Source organism: Microtus ochrogaster, chromosome 15 (genome assembly GCF_000317375.1).
Source record: "Microtus ochrogaster isolate Prairie Vole_2 chromosome 15, MicOch1.0, whole genome shotgun sequence".
Taxonomy (NCBI): Eukaryota; Metazoa; Chordata; class Mammalia; order Rodentia; family Cricetidae; genus Microtus; species Microtus ochrogaster.
Genome location: NC_022017.1, coordinates 9,215,636 through 9,236,463, shown reverse-complemented (window position 1 = coordinate 9,236,463; position 20,828 = coordinate 9,215,636). Strand labels below are relative to the sequence as shown.

The 20,828-nt window shown below is 44.9% G+C and overlaps 1 protein-coding gene across 2 annotated transcripts in view; it reads left to right on the top strand.

Moving 5' to 3' along the window:
• Ano6 (anoctamin 6) overlaps positions 1-20,828 on the top strand; it is a 170,798-nt gene that overhangs the window by 60,624 nt on the left and 89,346 nt on the right. For both annotated transcript variants that reach the window (XM_005354007.3, XM_005354006.3), the window contains one exon: positions 7,667-7,749. In XM_005354007.3, the coding sequence (XP_005354064.1) occupies positions 7,667-7,749 (83 nt within the window). The remainder of the gene's footprint in view (positions 1-7,666; positions 7,750-20,828) is intronic.

The window sequence follows — 20,828 nt, the reverse complement described above, 5'->3', positions numbered from 1 at the left end:
TGTGTGCAAGTCTCACTGTGGCCCAGGGCAGCGTGTCTGGAGATAGAACTTTCTTCTTGTGTAAGTAACGACATTCATTAGGAAGGCACTGGGAGCTGTCATGCTTTTCCTGGCAGCTGTGATAACACCGTGAACAAAAGCAGAAGAAGTTCGGGTTTATCTCAGTGTATAGTTTAAGCAGTCCTCGTGGAGGGAAGCCAGGGCAGGAACTGAAGCGGAAGTCACGGAGGAGTGCTGCTTACTGCCTTGCTCTCCGTGGTTTTCTCAGGTTACTTTCTTATACACCCCAGTCACCCCAGGACCACCTGCCCAGGGAGGGCCCCACCCACCATGGACTTGGCTTTCCCCACATCATCCATCAGTCAAGAAAATGCCCCCAAGGTCAGGCCAATGGGGCCTTTTCTACATGGAAGTTTTCTTACCAGAGGCCTCTAGCTTGTGCCAAGTTAGAAAAACAAAACCAAACCAGAAACCATCCAACATAACTGATAGCTTTTCAACTCGACACACAAACATGTGACTACCAAAGTGTAAACTTCCCTTTCTCTTTGTCCAAAGACGTCACGTTAATATTACATTAATTACTATTACATTATTATTATTATAAAACATAACGTGAGTTTGAGCGTCACGCCGTTTCTAGAGGAGAAAAATTCAACACTTTAAAAGTTCAGTCTCTCGAAAAACCAAAAAAAAAAAAATCCAAAGTCCCTCTGAAAGTCTAAAACCTCTCTAAAAATATAGTCTCTTAACTCTGGGCTCCTGCAAAACAAAAAGTAGGTTACATGCATCTTATTTCAAGAGGTAAGAATCAGTGCATAGCCACAATCTGAGCAAAGCAACTATGAATTCGATTCTGCAGCTCAGTGTCTTGCATCTGGGACTCCCTCATGATCTTCTGGAACCAAAGCGCTTGCGCAGCTCCACCTCCTGGACCCTGCCCGCCCCCAGTTCACTCAGCGCCCTTCACAGACTCAGGCAGGCTCCACTCCATAGCAACTCCCTCGCTAGTGACCTTCTGGCCTCCGTTCAGGGACCCTGACCCTGCTATGTGGTGCCAGGCCTCAGCTTTTCTCTACAACCCCTTCCATCCTGAGGCCTCCACTGCTGCTCAAAGCCTCCACTTTCAACAATGGCCTCTCAGTGTCAAGGCTCAGCTGCTCCCTTTCTTATTACACCAGGTCCGTCTGGCTCGGAATGGGACCACCACAGACCAGTCTGATGGAGGCAGTTCCTAAATTGAAGTTCTTCTTCCTCGGTGACAACTAGGTCATGTTAAGTTGACAAAAACTAACCACTAAAGTTCCCCTATTAACGTTCTTCTCAGTTATGACACTGAGTAACCCTGTTCTAAAACCCTGATGTGACCATCTGTAACCTTACAACCTCCTCATGGTATCATTCACTTGTCACCAAAGTACAGTGGATACTGGTAAACTGAGGCCAAATGTGACTGTCCGGGATGATGGGGGATGGATAGGCTGGGTGGTTAAGTGGCACGGTAGTGAGGTGGGGGAAGGCCAGCACTTCTGGAAGGCAGAGCATGCTGGGAAGAATGTCTCAGGTGTATTAGCATAGTGACTGCTGAGGGCTGGCTTTAGGATCAAATACCATGTACCCTAAGATTCAAACACCTGAGACTTCTATCATGTGTGAGAAGAAAATTCCAGGTGTAGAACATCCCGATAGGCCACTAGACATCCTGCTCTGGCTGGGCGTACAAACGTGTCCATTTTCCCAAGGTGAAGCAGGTCATTCCTTTGACTTACTATTTTTTGTTAGTTGTACATTGATTAGATCATGGAATTTTTTTGAAGGCAACTTCTTTCCTGTTGTTCTTGGGGTTGAGGTCTGTGTTCAGTCCCTGGCACCACACAAATTTCATTCCTTATTACATATTACTTATAATGACATAATTACTTATAACAGCATATTAAATGTGCACATGCTTCTCATCTAGCTCATGAGTCTGTGGGCTTGCCATCTCTGTTTTGTGGAGCTTCTGCAAGAATGAATGAATGCGCTTCAAGTTGTAACTGCTCTCAGTCAATTTTATTGATTTTTTTTTCCACTTTAGTTATCAAGATGTGTTAGTTTATGTGTTTATTTTTAGAGGAAGGATTTCATGTGTAGCCTGTAGCAGGGAGCCTGCTTGTTGGTTCCCGGCCACCCGGCTAGCTTAGACCCAAAATAATCACACAGAAACTGTATTAATTAAATCACTGCCTGGCCCATTAGCTCTAGCTTCTTATTGACTAACTCTTACATATTAATTTAACCCATTTCTATTCAACTGTGTATCACCACGTGGCAATGGCTTACCAGCAAAGTTTTGACATGTCTGACTTGGGTGGCGGATCCATGGCTTCTCTCTGATTCCCCCCTTCTTTTTCCCAGAATTCACCTTAGTTTTCCCTGCCTACCTAAGTTCTCCCTTGCTGTAGGTTCAAAGCAGTTTCTTTATTCATTAATTAATCACGGCACACAGAGGGGACTCCCACATAGGAAGCCCAGGCTGGCTGTAAACCTGATCCTGCCTCCACCTCCTGAGTGCTGTGCCACCTCACTTGGCATGTTAGTCTGTTTCCATCTGGCTATATGTTGACACTTTTGTTTTCTCTAATATTCTTTTGATTTCTATTTTCAATACTACTTTAATCTCTTATCAACTCATATTTAAGAAGGTATCCCTGGATTATTCTTAGCAACCCAGAACACAAAATCAATATATCTAAAAGGGGCTGAGAGATGACTCAGAGGTTAAGAGCACTGACTGTTCTTCCAAAGGTCCTGAATTCAATTCCCAGCAACCACATGGTGACTCACAACCATCTGTAATAAGATCTGGTGCCCTCTTCTGGCCTGCAGGAATACATGCAGGCAGGTGCTGTATACATAATTAATAAATAAATCTTAAAAAATAAAATTAAATTAAAAAATATTTTTTAAAAAGGTTTACGGTTTTGGAATCAGACTGATTGACAGTCCAATTGTTTAGCTTTTAGTTGTTGACTTGAGGTGATGACAACCCTAAATTATTACTGATCATCTGAAGGAATAAGAACAGAAATAGGAATAAATAGACCATACTTTTGGAAATGCCAGACACAGATTAGTATGCCCAGGAATTTTGCAGTTTCATTTTTTTTCATATTGGGTTTTTATATGCAAAGTTAATTTATATTTACATAGTATTCAGTTGAAAATTACTATTTTTAAAGTATGGGTATTTGGCCTGCATGCGTGTCCATGTACCATGTTTGTGCTTGGTTCCCCTGGGAGGCCAAAAGGGGGTGCTGGGTCCCCTTGAACTGGAGTCACAGATGTTGTGAGTACAGGGAATTGAACCCAGGTCTTCTGGCAGGTCAACAGGTACTTTTAATGTCATCTTCCCCAATCCTCATTGTTTTTCCAGCATGCTTTTGCATGGCCCTGTGACATCACCAGGGAAATGACTATGGCCAGCTTGGGATAAATACGCTGATAATAATTGGCACTCGGCAGTTGGCATTAGTTGAGCCCTGCCAGGGTCCGTAGTCCAGGCCCTTTGCACTTGGCCCTGCCATTCTTATTTCTTAATTTATTTTCCCCCAGCACCTAGTCCTACCATTCTTACTCCTTTTTTTTTTTTCAAGCCCTGGGTGTTGAACTTGGGGCCTTGCAGATGCTAGGCAAGAGCTTTGCACTAGAGCCCCAGCCCCAGCTCAGACCTGGCATTCCCTGCTCTCTCGTCTATCCGCGGTGGTTTTGATCATTTCAGTGGTAAGCAGTCACCTTCATAAACAGGTCAGGGAGAGCCAGCTCCTGCCCCTGCCTGTGCTGTGTGTTAGACACAGCATCTTCTCATTCTCTTCACGTTTGTTCCAGAGCCCCGCTTATCGGCCACTTTAGCGTTCGTCTGTGGATTTCCTGAGTGTGTTTTCTGTTAGGTGTGTCCAAGCTATAAGATTATAGATAATGAGTTTTTATTGGCTGCTTCGTATCACAATCTCAATCGCTGTTTTAGTACAGGCCGTATCTACTTCATAGTCAGGGTAGTAAATTCAGGTCGTTCCTTTTCTGATTGGTACACAAGTAACCACATGACTGCCACCTTGGCGGAGGCTGCCGGTGTCCTGTTATTAAACCATTGATATGGCTAAGTCTCTACGTAGTTTTATTGGGCCCTTGGTTTTACAGTGCTGAATAAGTTAGAATTGGGTCTACCTTCAAACTTTATTGCCCAAACTGCATTGATAAAGTTTTTAAAATGTGCTCACTTTCATTTATAATAATTGTTAGGTGATTGATTTACTATTAGGTTTATCAAAAGTGGATATGTTATAGACTTCTTTTGGCCTAAATATTCAGTGATTTGAATTTTACTCGTAGTAATACAGTTGATACTATTTTTCATTTTTAGATTATTTTATGTATGTGAGTGTTTTGCCTACCTGTATATGTACGACATGCATGCCTGGTACTTTTGGAGTTTGGAAGTGGGCATCAGATCCTGTGGGACTAGACTTACAGAGAGTTGTGAGTCACCACATGGGAGCTGAGAATTGAGTCTGAGCCCTCGGCAAGAGCAGCCATGTTCCTAACATCCCAAAAGCTATTAAGTAAAATTACTTTCTAAAAAGTTAGTACTTTTTTTTTCTGAGTATCAACCCCCATTATTTTTAATAAGAAATTCTCAGTTTTTCATCTTAATTTTTTAAACTATTTTTGCCAAGAAATGATTTTTTTTCCCCATTTGCCTTAGATGATCAGAAATGAGAGTCCCAAAGACTTCCTGGACCCCTATCTAGAGGAAGATTAATTATGTATTAGCCTCCTGTATCATCTCCTTCTCCGCTGTGTTAACAGAAAACGTGGCAGAAACGTGGTTTTGTCTTGCTCACGTGGTATTTCGGCAAAGCCGTTTTTGTTTATATTTACTCAAATTCCCTTTCTCTTCTGTGTTGACATTAACTGTGGCCACGTTTGCTCTCATTGTGGGGGTAACTAGAACCAAGCAGTGCTATACTTTCACACGCCTGTTCCTCTGCATCCTTGCCTGTGACTTAGTGAAACACCGGGGACCTAGATCTTGTTTCTTGCCTCACTCGGCAAATTGAATACCTTCATAAGTCTCCCTTTGCAAAGGAGGAAAAGAGGAACCGAGGGGAATGCCACTGACCTTTTTACCTCCGATACGCAATAGATGAATTGCACATCTTATCCTGCAGGAATTTAGATAAGATGTCACATGAAGCCACGCCACCAGATTTATAGTGGCTGTGTAAAAATACGCACAAGTATGATGTTTCATTAACTTTATGAAGCAGTATATTATAAACACCCCACTTGTATCATCTTCACTATCTCTACAGCTAATGTTGTAGAAAGGTTAGGTCTTCCCAGCTGTACTCCATCCGTGTAGACAATCACGCTTTAGGACAGTGGTTCTCAACCTTCCTAATGCCACCCTTTAATACAGTTCCTCAGGTGTGGTGACCTCACCCATAACAGTATTTTCATTACTACTTTAAACTCATTTGGCTGCTGTTATGAACTGTAATGTCATTATCTGATATACAAGACATCTGGTGTGTGACCCCTGTGAAAGGGCTGTCTGACCCCCAAAGGGGTCGCGACCCATGGGTTGAAAACACTGCTTGAGGCACTTATGAAGGTGGTCTGCAGAAATCTAATTATTTTGGCCAACGATTGTTCGGTTGGTGGAATAATCGGCTGCAGACGTAGCTGGCTGTGTGGAAATTGCAGCCCCCTCCCCCCCGTTAGTCAGATGCATCCACTTTGGTTTTCACCCTTGCAAGATGCCCTTCAAGCCTCCCTTCACCTCTGTTTCCCATTTCTCTCTGGCTCTTAAACAAGGGGTCCTCAGACGGGCTCTTCAGAAGAGGTGGCCCCTACTTGTGCTGTCTCATCTGCTGCTCTTTCTTTTCAGGCCATAGGGGCTGCTACCATGTGGGTTAAGTGTACAAACGAAGGTCTTTGGTGTGAAGCTAAAATGCAGTTCTGACATTGGGATTTTTTTTTAAACAGATGAGTTGTCTTAACTTATGCTGATAACTTGGATTTGTGAACAATCTTTGGGCTCTCGTGAATCTCCCTATGCAAGTTGAGTTGTTATTTTTTTAGGCCACTGGAAAAAGGATTTTTTAAAAAGATTTATTTATTTATTTATTATGTATACAACATTCCTTCCATGTATGCTTGCATGCCAGAAGAGGACACCAGATCTGATTACAGATGGCTGTGAGCCACCATGTGGTTGTTGGGAATTGAACTCAGGACCTCTGGAAGAGTAGTCAGTGCTCCTAACCACTGAGCCATCTCTCCAGCCCCTGAAAAGAGGATTTTTTTCATCATTAGGAACCACCTATTTCACAAAACCTGTTTGTGTATTCAAGGCGTCGGGTGTGTAGTGACTTATAAAACTCTACCTCAAATAAAATTAAAGCCCAGTCTAGCTGTTCTGTGTGGACCATTGAAGGACGCGTGCTGCTGATAGTTCCGTGCCCCCCCCCCACGTCTTTAATCTCGTCTTCTTTCACATCAGTGGCTTGCTGAAGAGATGTGGGCCTGGTGATCAATGAGCGAAGCTATATAAACCTTCTTAAACAGTTGATGATCTTCCAATGTTCTTAACTATTATTTCATACCTCTTTAAATTAAGGATCTTTTATTTTTACAAAGTCAACGATATATGTCATTTTAGTAATTCCTAGTATAATCCTAAACTTTATTTGAAATTTCCTATTTTTTTTAATGTGCCCTCCTGCTGACCAACCTCTAGCACCCAACACTTCCTTCATTAAGTCTTTTACGTCTGGCTTCTTTAGCGCTCTTTGATCTAGAAGCACAGGGTGCGCTGTGTATGACTGGCTTGATCTAGAAGCACACGTATGACTGGTTTGATCTAGAAGCACACGGTTCGGTGTGTATGGTTGGTTTGCTCCCTCAAGGTCCTTGATGCTGGACCAGCACCTTTATTTGTGACAGGGTCTTGATGACAACCCAGGGATAGACATGACGGAATGACCTGCTTCCTGGACTTGGCTCCTTACCTCGCCTAACACTGTGGTCACCTAATACAGTGGCCACCAGTCACTTGTGGCTTCTGACCTTTTGAGTTGTGGCTCACATGTATTTGTAATTCATCCCAGATCCCCAAGGCGTAGTCCCAGAAAAATATAAACTGGTTCACTGATAATTTTTTTAATATGGATTATATATTCAAGTGTTAATGAATTTTATGGGTTAAATGATATTATTGTAATTGATACTTGTTACTAGTTAAAAGTACCTACTGGAAAATTTTATTTGGCTCCCATTAAGTATCTGTCAGATGCGGCTTTTCAATGTGTTTTCAAATAGAAAATGACCGTCCTCGTTTGACTCATCGGTTCCCCGAGAGGTTAGCGGGATAATGAGTTTCGTAGCTGCACTCAACATTTAATTGCTGTGTAGAGCCTGGTAATTTTCCGTGGTAGACGCAGCCTAGAGCATTTGGAGACCTAGCCACATGGATGACAGAGTGGCGGCAGCTCTCAGTCGTGGGCAGTGAGAATATCTCACCTGGAAGTGGGCCTCAGATGCTGAGTGCCCTCCCTCCTGCTGCTGTGTGGATCCAGGCAAGTCTGCGCTTTGCTTACTTTATTTATTCCTTTATTTTCAGTGCTGGAAAACTTTGACCAGACCATCGTCTGTTCCACCTTCGGCCCTCTGGAGAATGAGCAGGATTTCCGAACTCCAGAGTTTGTAAGTACTTCGCCTTAAATGTCGTCTGTCCTGAGATTCTCTTTGAATAATAAATCCTGTTCTTGACGGGTTCAGTCCAGCACAGGGCCCTGCTGTGACTGTTCAGTCTTTGGTGGCTCTGAGGAACAGGTTAATGGGACCTAAGTGTCCGGCATCCTGAGCTTTGGGTTTGATTTCACACTCTGCCTATGCCCCTGCTGACAGGAACTCAGTCCGTAGTGAAAGAGGGAGATGTTCCCAAAATTTCCTGCTTTGGTGGCTGGTTCTGTTGCTGTCAGGTTCTGCTCTCTGTAACAGTGGAAATCAGTCTTGACTGAACACAGACTATGCTCTGGCCAGTGCTGCTATTCACCATGGAGGGGCCTGTTCCTCATTTCTTCGGGAACCTTCAGTAATACAACCTGCTAGGACTAGGAATTTTTTATTGGTTGTTTCTACCAAGAGGGAAACTAATGTTCCCACTCAGTTAGACGTTGAAGATTAGCCATGGCTCCTACCCTCAAGGAATTAAAAATCGTATTAGATGCCACTGTGATTGTATTAGTGCCTTGTTTAAAGAAAATTAAGCATGTCGGAAGCCTTGCAGAATGTCTTTTGAAGCAGATTTTATATTAGGCTCCTATAGCGCTTGACTCTCTGACTTACGCCAGAGAAGTGGGAAAGGAAAGCATAGTGGCCTTCACCCAGATTCACCCAGATTTTTTGTTGCTGTAAATAACTTGTCTACCATTTCCTTCTGCAATGCAAGTGTGTGTGTGTGTGTGTGTGTGTGTGCGTGTGTGCCTGAATGTGTGTCAGTGTTTGTGCCTGAGTGTGTGCTTGAATGTGTATCTGTGAATTTGTGTGTCTGTTGTGTGTGTGAGAGAGAGATTCTGTGTGTGTGTATGTGTATCTCTCAGTATGTGTGTCTGTGTGTATGTGTATGTCAGTATGTCTGTGTGTGTGTACCTGAGTGTGTGTCTGTGTGAATCTGTGTGTCTGTTTGTGTGTGTGTGTATGAGAGAGAGAGAGACTATGTGTGTGTGTGTTTGTGTGAGTATGTCAGTATGTGTGTCTCTGTATTTGTGCCTGAGTGTGTGTCTGTGTGAATCTGTGTGTCTGTGTGAGAGAGACTTCCTGTGTGCGTTTGTGTGTATGTGTCTGTGTGTGCCTGAGTGTGTGTCTTTGTAAGAGAGAGAGAGACTGACTCTCTGTGTGTGTGTATCTGTGTGTGTGTGTGTGTGTGTGTGAGAGAGAGAGAGAGACTGACTGTGTGTGTGTGTGCGCGTGTGTGTGCGTGCATCTGTTGGAGGGTTTATTTGCAAAGTGTGATATACCTCCACCGCTCCAGTAGTTGGCAATGTGACTGCGTCTTGGATTCTGTGATTTCCCGCCTCTCGCTCTTTGTGGATTGCTCTCTAGATTGAGCTGTAGTATAGGAACCAGGCAGTGCTGAGGACGGACAAGGGTTGTGCATAGAAACTGGACCCACAGAGCCATTTCATTTCAGAGCAGGGCTCCTGTGGTGTCCTTGCAGATGGCCTGCTGTGGGAAGCCCTTGGCTGTAACACAGAGACCCGGCATCCAGTGGCTCCCTGATACAGCCAGTGTGAGTGTCAGTGAAGGGGAGCTCAGAGTGCACACTTCCTGTGCTCCACTAGTTCCGAGTCTCCAAGGGCAGAGTGGTGTGGTGCAAACGCAGACACCATTGATACAGACTCAGACTCATCTTGTACCCCACTGAACTGCTTTTAATTGAGGCCTTATTAAACATCATAACTAACGTAGCAAGAGTTGCACACAAAAAGGTGTTGGTATACCTGGCAAACATACAGACGTCACACCTGTTCTCTGCATGAAAACGAAAGTTTTCTCAGCTGTAGGTGGAGACCTCTTGTTTCGGGGCAGCCTGAGTAGTAACACAGGAACTATATTAATTGCAGCCCTGTTTGACCAATAGCTTAGGCATTTTTCTAGCTAGCTCTTACATTTTAAATGAATCCATTTCTATTAATCTGTGAATCACCATGAGTTTGTGGCCTACCAGTAAGGTTCTGGCTGGTAACTGGTGCCTTTCTCCTTTGGCAGCTACATGGCATCTCTTTGACGTACTTTCTCTCTGTTTCGATTTCCTGCCTGGCTTCACTTTACTAAGTCATTGGCTGAAACAGCTTCTTTCATAACCAGTGGTAATAAAGCATATCCATAGCATCAGAGGGGAATCCCACATCACTCAGCAGGATGTCAAGGTGCTGGTGCTTGACCCGCCTCAGCAACATCTGTATGGATAGTGCACAGGGCAGGTAAACTGTCCATCACTTTCCATTACCAGCACTTGTTTCTTGACATCCGTGTTTCATTTTCAAAGTTAGAAGACTTGCTAGTCAAAGATCAAATGACTGCAAGTGGAATCTGGAATCAGCAACTGCAGTTGCCCTGAGCAGCTTGTTTCAACTGTGGTTCTGAGGACGTAGAAGCCAGAGGGAGAACCTTCACTTTAGTGTTTACTGTTAGACGATATGTATGATTCTCTGTATGTGTACTCGACAGCACATCTCTGTGTTCCTGTGTGCTTTGGCCAACTTGACCAAACCAGTCACATTAGGCATTTTCATAATTGCCAAGTGATGAAGGAAGGCCACGGTTTCCTGTGGACAGGGACCTCCCTGGGCAGGTGGGCATGAGTTATGGAAGAATGATAACTGAGCAAGCCAATCGGTTGCTCTCTGCTTCAGTTCCTGCCTGAAGTGGCCTGTCCTGACCTCCCTCAGTGATGACCTGTTACCTGAAAGTGTGATAGGGAATAGACACTTTGCTTCCCAGGTCACTTTTGATCAGTGCTTATCACAGCAACAGAGAGCCTAGTTACTGTCTTTCTCTAATGTACGTTCTTACCATCCAGGAAGGAAATACTTTTTAAAACATATTTCTTAAGTGTATTCTTTGAGCATTGCATATTTGTGTGTATCAAATATTCTCTCTATATAAATATATATGTGTGTGTATATACACACACATCTCTATATATACATATATACACACATTTCTCCATATATATGCCTATATTTATACATACATATCTCTCTATGTATATATACACACATGTATACATGTCTATATATGTGTGTATATACATACATATATATAATGTATTTGATCATATCCACCCTCTATTTCCCCCTCCAACTTCTCCCTGACTTACCACCACCCCTTCTAACTTCATTTCCTCTTATGCTTAACCTCCTGAGTAGCTCCTCCGCTGGCGTGGGGCTTTGGGAAGCAGTTTTTCATGTTCCCACGCCTTCCCAGTTTGTGAAGCTCATAACACACAAGTTGTTATGACACTCATAAATAAGTTGCTTGTGTTTTCTTCCCTGCACCATTGTTGCCAGCACTCCTGGGCCTGATAGTAAACATACATTACCATATGCCATCTCCATGGTAAACAAGCAGGCTGTAGAGGGAGGTCCCATGAGAATAGGACACTCCAGGGAACCATGTGTTATACTTACAAGAGGCCCGGATGTAGGCAGGGGGAGCGTAGCATTGAGGAAGACAGAGCTCTGCTCTTATAGGCAGGTGAGCCAGACTGATGCCAGAAAATCAGGTGAGTTAGTGCAAACCAGATCTTTAAATTGGGGCCAGTGTTGACTTGGAATATCAGAGGATCTAACTGCAAAGCAAGGTTGCAAACCCTGCAGGAAAACTAAAAGAAGTTGGAAAAGTGAGTTTTCTATTTCCCCCACCCCCATCTGGCATTTTGGCGGTTCAGTTGCAGCTTGCTGAACTGAGGAAACCACGGAGTATGTTTACTCAGCCTTATTCTCAAATAGTTGAGATTTCAGGCGGATCAAGGGCTGGTGGTTTTTATGTAACAGTGTTTTTGTCTAGTTTGTTCAACAGGGAGAAGGATAAAATGCTTTTCAGTGTGCTTCCTTCAAGAGATCTGTTTTAGAGCAGAGTTAGTTGACTAGGCTGGCTCTCTGATATTAGAAGGAATGACACAGCTCATGTGTCTATGGGGTTCTCAGGCTGTAGCACAGACTTTGTAAATCCTGAGGAGGTTGGCATCAGCTGCCTATGGCCTGGAGCCAGCAGCCGCTCGCCCGCTCTCCGCAATTCCTCCCTGCAGCCTCTGCTTCGCAGCCGCACTCACTCCCACACAGGTTCTCATTCTTGCTGCCTCTTGCTCCCTTTGTAGACTGAAGCCATCGAGTTAGCCAGAATGTTAAAGTGTTAACAGGGTGGAAAGAGATACAGACACAGGGGCATGTATTCTTGTTATCTCTGACTTGTGGGAACTAGGGACATGTTGAAACTAGAGATGTTGCCACGTACCCTGTGGGGTAAGGCAGATGTGTGTGGGAGGGAGTCATGAAAAGGATATGGTTAAATACTGGTTTACAGAGAAACCTGGTGATCTTGTATGGTGGGAAACCACTTTAGTCCTGGTGAGGGTGGCTTAGATACCATGAAAATAGTTAACATTTTATTATGATTGTTTTCTCCACACTGCTAGCTTTTGTTATTGTTATTGTTACTGGGAGGGGCACATATGCCGTGGCATTAGTGTGGAGAGCAAAGGCCATCTTTGTGGAGTCAATCCTTTCCCTTCACCTCTACATCTGGGTCTACATCTAGGGATTGAACTCAGGTGGCCAGGCTTTCTTTCATATCAGGCAGCAAGTAACTCTACCCACTGAGCCACCGTGCACCATGTGGAGACGCTCCATGCTGTTTTATTTTTCTATTTCCTGTTCTCCTCTATGAATGAGGTCCGATTCAGCACTTTACAGTTTCTAAGGAGGTTCGTTCCCCATCTAGAGATGTGGTGGCTGTCAGTTGAGGGTAAAGGTGAAAGGAGACTTGGGGGATTATGATTCTGGGGAAGGGAATGGTGAAGGAAAGGCTGGAAACTGAGTGCCAGCGCCTCAGTTCATCCTGAAGAGTTCAGAGTTAGAACTAAAGGGTGGAGTCAGTGAGATGGGACAGTGGGTGAGAGGCACTGGCCTCCAAGCCAGCTAGCCTGCTTGTGAGCCCCCAAAATCCAGGTGGAGGAAGGAGAGGACTGACTCTCCCAGGTTGTCCTCTGACTTAAACACACACTATGTACATGCATGCACGCATGCGTGAATGCACAAGCATCCCCCCCCCCACACACACACACAAAATAAATGTAAAAACGAACAAACCGAGGCTATAAACATAGACCCCAGAGTTAGAACTTAGGATCAATTCCATCCTGATGGCAATGGAACAGAGAAATGTCCTCCTGCTAGGTAGGATGTCCCAGAATCCCAGACTCCATTTCCAGTCCCACACCTGGTTAAGAGCTCTAAGTGGTAAATTCAAAAGCTAGTGAGGATGACCAGCCCCAAAGACTTCATTTCATCCCAAGTCCCAAGGAGTTGGATATCATTAGTGGGAAGAGGCGATCGTTATATCTGTTTCTAGATACACTAACTATTGACAATGACCCAGGAACTCACAGTGGTCTGACAGCCTGAACACACACTGTTGAGAGATAGGGTGTGAAGGACTTAGATGTAGCATCCCTGAATCTGCCCACAGTCATGATCAACATGGAATTATGGAGACAGAAGGCTAAGGGACTGTTCTGTCACCCCAACCTCACTGTGGCTCCCCATCTGCTTTTGCTGAACTTTGACATTTGCCCACAACTCTCCTGGCTTCTTAGAGGCAGGAATAGTCTTACCAGTTCCGATCTCATGTTAACTGATATTTTTTCATTGTTTAGCACCTACCAAATTTGGAGTAAATAATACAATTTAGACTGGTCAAAGAATATTAGGATTGCAGAAGGCTAAACTGGAAAGATTAGAAGCCGTGGGATATTGTAACTGAAGGAGAAAATAGACCCAGAAAGATGCGTGGATATGTGGGGAGATTAGGAGGCGTGACCTTGCTGAAGGAGGTGTGTTACTCGGCGTGGTTTCAAAAGCCCAGGCTAATTCTCCAGGTTACTCTCTCTCTCTCTCTCTCTCTGCCTAGTCTCCCTGTCTCAATATGCCAGTTCTCATGCCTGCTTGCCTGCTACCATGCTTCCCTCCCCACCATGATGGTTAGGGACTCTACTGCCTTCTGGAATAATAACCCCAAATTAAATGCTTTCTTTTGTAAGTTGCCTCTGTTTTATGATCTCTTAGCATAGCAATAGAAAAGTAACTAAGATACTGTTTTCTAAAAATTATGGTTAACCACCCGAAATTCTAATTTAATCATCTTCAACCTGTTGAAAATACATGAAAACCCCAAGGAAAGATTCTAAGTATTAATTTCTTCAACAAATATTTATTTGGCATTTATTTTAGGTACTATACTGAATATACATAAAAGAATATCCCTGTTTTTTTTTTAAAGAGTTAACACTTTGCTAAAAGAGACAAAGTAAATAATATACATAATAACATATAAATTATATATAATATAAATAATATATATCAAATGAGTAATCACTAGAGAAAATTAATAGGGATTGTGTGTGTGTGTGTGTGTGTGTGTGTGTGTGTGTGTGTGTGTGTGTAAGAGAGAGGGAGAGAGTTTTGGCAATGGGTGTGTGTGATAGTTGTAAATACAGTCTTAGAGTGTATCTGCCTGAGAAGTGAAAAGGTTGGAATGCTCCAGAGAGAACTGGGGGAAAGTGCTTAGTGAAGTGTGGGGTGCTTGTAACCCAGGGCAAGATACCTCAGCTAAGCAACTTGCAAAGAGAAAGAGGAATTTCTCTGGCTAACAGTTCCAGCTCATAGCTGACTAGCAGAATTGCTTTGGGCCTGTGGTGAGGAAGGAAGAGTTTCACGATGGGGCAGAACCTTTCATTTCATGGCCTGTAAGCAAAGAAAGTGAAGATGGGGCCCGAATCCACAACTGCCTTAAGGATACATGCTTAAGGACCTCACAGGCCCCACCTCCTAAAGGATCTGCCACCCCAAGTGTGCTCCCTGTGAACTAAACTTTCAACACCTGGACCTTTGGGGGCTCCCAAGATACAAAATACAGCAGAGGAGTAAAGATGGAGTCTGGATAGAAAACCAGAAGACGGGCTCAAATGGGGTAAAGTTGTCAATTGTAGGACATCGAAAGGAGCCGTGTGTGTGTGTGTGTGTGTGTGTGTGTGTGTGTGTGTGTGTGTGTGTGTGCGTGTGCGCATGTGTGTACGTCCCTAAGAAATTAAGTCAGGTGTAATGTTTTAGAGACCTAACAGCGAGCTAAGTTTTGAGTCGCTAATGAACGTCAGGCTCTGACACAGGGATCAGTATATGGCTGCATCTTCTGGAGCGCTACAAGCTGCAACCCGGAAGCAGCACAAGTGGTGAGCTGACTCTGTTGTCGCAAGTGCTCTACTTGCATTGCTTGCTGTTCCTTCTTCCAGCTGCAGTACCACTGCATGTGGGCTGTGTTTCTTGGTTTGGCGGTCAGGGTGTGTGTCCTCGGTATTGTAGGGTGTTGGCTATCAGCCCTGTTTTCTACTCACTGGATGACAGTAAAACCCTCTACCCTGGGGAGGGGTAACTCTCAGATACTGCCATATGTACCAGGGGGCAAAGTTGCTCTTCCTGAGGACCACCGAGTTCCAGGAGCGCTAAAGAAACATCCTCAGATTTGTTTCTGGGAGTACTGGGAATGTGGCTGTCATATAGCAGTGAATGGATTGTGGGCTGAACTAGAAGGTGTTGGCCTCTCTTTCAAGGAAGTGTGACAGTGAGGTGTGGACAGTGAGACAGACAGAGAGGACAGGAATAAACGGATGGAGAAACCTGTGGGGGACCCTTTTCAAAGGAGCAGGGATGCTCAGAAGAAGGGCATGCACGGTTTGCAGGGCACAGGGGGGCGGGGAATCTGCCTGGCATGGGAGGAGCCACATCTACTCAGGACCTGGAGCAGAAAACTCACGAGCCTGGGAGGTTCCCTAGCTAACAACTGCTGTCAGCTACTGAGAGTGAAGAAGGCACAGGGCCGGAGCATCTGTAGAGAGGCAGAGAGCTGGAAAAGCCAGGAAAAGGTTTTGGGATTTCTTGGCAGCAGAGAGATCAGTGGGGCTGGCGATCCCGTCTTTCCCATCATAATGTCCCTCAGACATGGAGAGAATTGAGAGAAGGCTTCGGCCAGAGAGTGTGAAGATGGTTAGGTGTCACTGGCAGGAGGAACTGTCGTGTGACTTTAGAGAAGGAAATGAGAAGGAAGAAGGGAGCCTAGTGGTTAGAAACAGACCAGGGGTCTCTGGCCTCTTTTGACAGCAGAAGAATGTGACACTGGCCCCAAAGGGAGGGGACCTTTCTGAGGGATGCCAGTGTCCTCATTGGCTGTGGCATTTAGAGCCCGGGAGGGGACAAGAGCAGCCTTGCTACTGAGAAGCCACAGGGTGCTGGCACTGTTGGGGCTGAACTGGGAGCTGGGTATCTGCGGCAGACTCCTTGACCAGCGAGAAAGAACGACCACCACATGAGCATTCTTCTCAGATCATGCTTTACTGGAGTGCACTTGGTTGAGAGAGAACCTGAAGCAAAGGGGCCCGAGAGCACTATGGCGGCTGCTTATATAGGGAATTGGCACATGGGTCACCCTGTGATTGGCTGCCACCATCAGCTGACACCAGACTACTTCGGGATAGGCCTAGGGACCATTATCCACCACGCATGCGGGAAGCAGGGGACACGCAGCTCTCAAAGGCATAAGCCAAATATGGAGTTGTATATAACCAACAAGACAGGATGTGGCACCATCTTGTAATGGCGATCTTGTCCGGCTCCCTGCAGGTATCCTTGTGTGATGGAGGTCCAGTGTGAATATGGCAGGATTTTCAGGAGCAGCAGTGGGGAAGTAGATGGTCCATTCTGGGGGCTCTCTTAGATGATCCATTCTGGGGGCCCTCGAGGTACATTCTACTCCCATGGTCCTATCAGGAATTTCCTCCTGAGGTAATGACTGGTCGGGACTCATGTGAAAAAGTCAGTTTTGTCTTCTCCCCGATAAAAGAGAATAATCTACCAGAATTTTTTTGTTTGCAGATTTTGTTTCCCACAGGTGGATCTGGGTTTTGTTTCAATGCTGGGCGTGAAGTCTATTTGTAAGATCAGTATTTGGGAAGTTAAAGCCAGAAGATTGTTACATAGCGAATATTCCAGGCTAGCTTGTCTTCCCCTAAAAGCCAAAAAACAAAAAATTCAAATCAAAATGGATTCTATTATTTCTTCCCCCATCCCCCAGCCCCACACCTTTGATTATTTCTGAGGCAGCTGGATATCAGAGCTATTGAAAAGTATTTTACTGTGGGTCCAAGATCTTTCTGCCTAATCTCCCAAATCAACTAAAGTTCCACACTCTGCTTCCAATTCTAAGATGCTCAGGATAAGTTCCTGTGGGAGTGATGCGGTCCCATCCCCTCAAGCATTCCCTCACTCAGATGCACACTGCTTTCCCGTGTAAACAGACACACGGGATGGCTTTGTCCTGTGTCTTCCGCACTGACCTTTCCAACGGGGAAGAGAGAAAGACCTCAGTGCCCCCAATCCCGAGCACCCAAACAAAGAAATTTAATATGTGACTTGGCAGGAGGACTCTCAAGAAGACTGAAATCAGACAGACGAGCCAGGAAGAATCGCTCATTTGGACCATCTTGCCGTGCGTGGCATTCATGAGGTGTTTCAACATTGCAAGCTTGTTGTACTTTCAGCGGGGGGATAGGGAGAGTGGGGGTGATGAACTAGGTACTGTATCTGAATATGAAAGAATACTTATTCACTCTGTATGACTGATCCAGAAGATGAATTTATGAGTTACTAGGACTGAGAAGGATAGGCATAAGTAGGCAGATATGCGAATGTGCCATTCAGAAATTTCTGTCTGAGTCACTTCTGTGGAATACAGAGGCCTTTTCCCTGAGAAATGGCGGTAATTAGACCATCAGACCAGCCGGGCTAGACGCACTGGAGCCAATTTAACTCAAAATGCTAACAAATCCCATTCTGTACACCCTGGAGCATTCTAATCATTAAACCATTAATTTAAAACTGTTAAAATAGCCAGTTCTGATGGCACAAGGCCGCAGACCCAGCCTCTTGGGAGCCGAGGCAGGTGGTTTGCAAGTTCAAGGCTACCCTGGGTAACTTGAGAGTCTGTCTCAAAATAAAAGGTGTGAGAATCTGGCCCAGAGGTAGTGACTGCCTAGCTTGCCCATCCTGGTTCCAGCCCCAGTGCCACATTCTCCACAGCTCTGCAGTAGAGAAAAATAAAGTGCAAGGTCACGTCAACAAATGCATAGTGTGTGGACAATATTGATGATCTGGCTGATTGCTTTTGGAGTTGTGTTAGACAATGAAGCGGCAGCAATGGGCCCTCAGGGGAGGAAACCAGTTCCAGGTAGGAGGTGACAGAGCAAACACATTGTCAAGCTTCTACCAATGAAAATGGACTTAGTTGAAGTAGCCCTACTGAGCATCCACAGGTGTCCAGGATGCTCCAGAGTGGTTTTGGAGAAGTACACCCATAATCTCTGTTTTGGGATTAGATGGGAAGATGGGGAGTTCTAAGCCATCGCGAGATTGCCCCAGACCGCAGTCTCAGAGAGAAGTCAGATTGCTCCAGATAGGTTCAACCTTTCCGGCTGGTGTTGCATGTCTGCCAGGGTATCCAAAAGCTGGGACACTGGCTTGTGGAGCCACATTGAGTAGTCTTGAGGTGATGTGAGGTAATATCGGTGGTAGAGGTACCGGAAGACTAAAGTGACGAATAGGACATTTAAAAAAAGTGTCTGTGGGTGGGGGGCGGGGCATTGATTTATGGAAGATATTGAGTACAGACCAGACTGATGAGTGAGTATGTCGGAGCAGGATTGTTTGTCTCCGCGAATGCTACAGAAGGTCTTTAAGGAGATTGTTTATGGATGCTGGGAAGAGGTCACCGGGAACTAGCATGAGGTGGATCAGTTCATCTTACTTTTCGAATGACGTCATTAGACAGGTGGAGTAGGTCAAAACAACACTGTGTTTATGTGCTTTGGTTTTAGTCGGGAAATGTAGGGGGGGGGAAAGGCCTTTAAATACGAAATGAAGAAATATGATCCTCAAGATTGCACTTACCAGGCCATTGATCTTTGGAAGAAGGTGGGATAATGGATGAAAATCAATTTACAGAGGAGACGGATCAATGTAGAGCAAGCTCCTGCCCCCCCCCCCCGATTCATAAATCCTAACTGTGTAAGTAAAGAGCACAAACATAGAATCAGAAGGCGGGTGACGTGGAACCGCGGGGCCCTGGGCTAATTAATCGCAGGGTGCATTGAGCATGTCAGGAAGTCGATGGGAATTAAGCTGCGTCCACACCTGCCCACAGAGAAGACAGGCTTGGTTCCGTTCGGGACTGGGGAAGCCGCCTCCCTTTCTGAGTGCTCCCCTTGGGAAGGGAACATGCGAGAGGTAGTTCCTGGTAACTGCGCAGGAAGCTGATGTTGTCAGGCAGGAGCAATTGGTGGATGAAGATACAAAGTAGAGGGCATTTTTTTTCTTTTCCTTCCTTCCTTTTTGTTTTTTAAATAAAAGATAAGGACAATCCATTTTTAAAGATATCTTTAAAAAATTTAAATTATGTATGTGTGCATACACACACACATGTATGTATGTATGTATGTATGTATGTATGTATGTATATATTCATATGCATTCAGGTACCCAAGGAAGCCAGATATGTGGCATCCCCTTGAGCTAAAGTCACAGGCAATCATGATTTGCCCATTGTGGGTGCTGATGTAGTATGGGCATGACTCTGTTGAAGGAGCTGCGGGCCGCGTTCTTTCCACCCGGCTCCTGGCCACCAGGAAATAATTACACAGAAACTGTATTCTTTTGAACACTGCCTGGCTCATTAGTTCCAGCCTCTTATTGGCTAGCTCTTACATATTGATCTAACCCATTTCTAATAATCTGTGTAGCCCACGAGGTGGCTTACCAGGGAAGATCTTAACCTGCGTCTGTCTGAAGTGGGAGAATCATGGCGACTCCCTGACTCAGCTTCTTTCTCCCTGCATTCTGTTCTGTTTACTCCACCCACCTAAGGGTTGGCCTATCAAATGGGCCTAGGCAGTTTCTTTATTAATTAACCAATGAAAGCAACAGATTAGAAAGAAATCACTCCCACATCATGCTGGGAACTGAACTGAGGTCCTCTTGAATTATTCCTGAACTCTAAAGAGACCCCTCTCTAGCTCTGTAAAGTCTGGTTTTAAAGACCATGAATGGAAGGCAAGGATAGCTGATAGACTGTATCTCAGTAGGAAGGCTTCTGTCTGTGAAAACCCCCAACACCTTAGCAGTCTGATGCAGGCAGAGGAAGATGACCAGATGAGGGTAATGAGCACGTGAGTTAGGATGTGTCCGTAGGCAGAAAGACAGGCCATGTAGAGGGGATGTGCAGGATACAAAGAGTAGCTGTGGCTGCAAACAGCCGTCCCCTCTGGCTCAGTGTATCTCATCAATGCCTCTGATCTATTTCATTTTTTACTTTCTCTACACTCAACCTATACCATCAACCTCAGAATTGTGATTGATTAAAATTCTTTGCTCCTCATAACTGTTCATTCCACCTGGTCTTATTCCTTCATTTTCAGAAATCTGGACTGTAAATGCCCTATGAAACTCACCTCACAAACTATCACATTGGGCATTCAACGAGCTTTCTGTTCCACGGGGGGATGTCAAAATTAATTTAAAAAAACATGATGAGGAAGGAGGAAGCTCTGGGCATACTGAATGGTTATGAGGCCTGTATTTACTGTGGATCTCATCTGGCTAGAAGGCGTCTGGAAGCACAGCACAGGAATGGCCAGGAAAGCTAAGAGTCCGCTGGCCAGCAGCCTGACCGTGCCCTGACCTGCAGCGTGGATGTGGAGGCACGATAAAATGTAAAGAGAAAACACGGACGCAGTGGGAATGTGGACACAATAAGAATTTACAAGATGCCTAGGAAATTAAAGAGGGGGAACCAGGACTCGTGGGACTGGCAGCCTGTCTGCCCCTTTCGTATAGATTATAGACCAGGACTCATGGGACCATGTCTGCCCCTTTCGTATAGATTATAGACCAGGACTC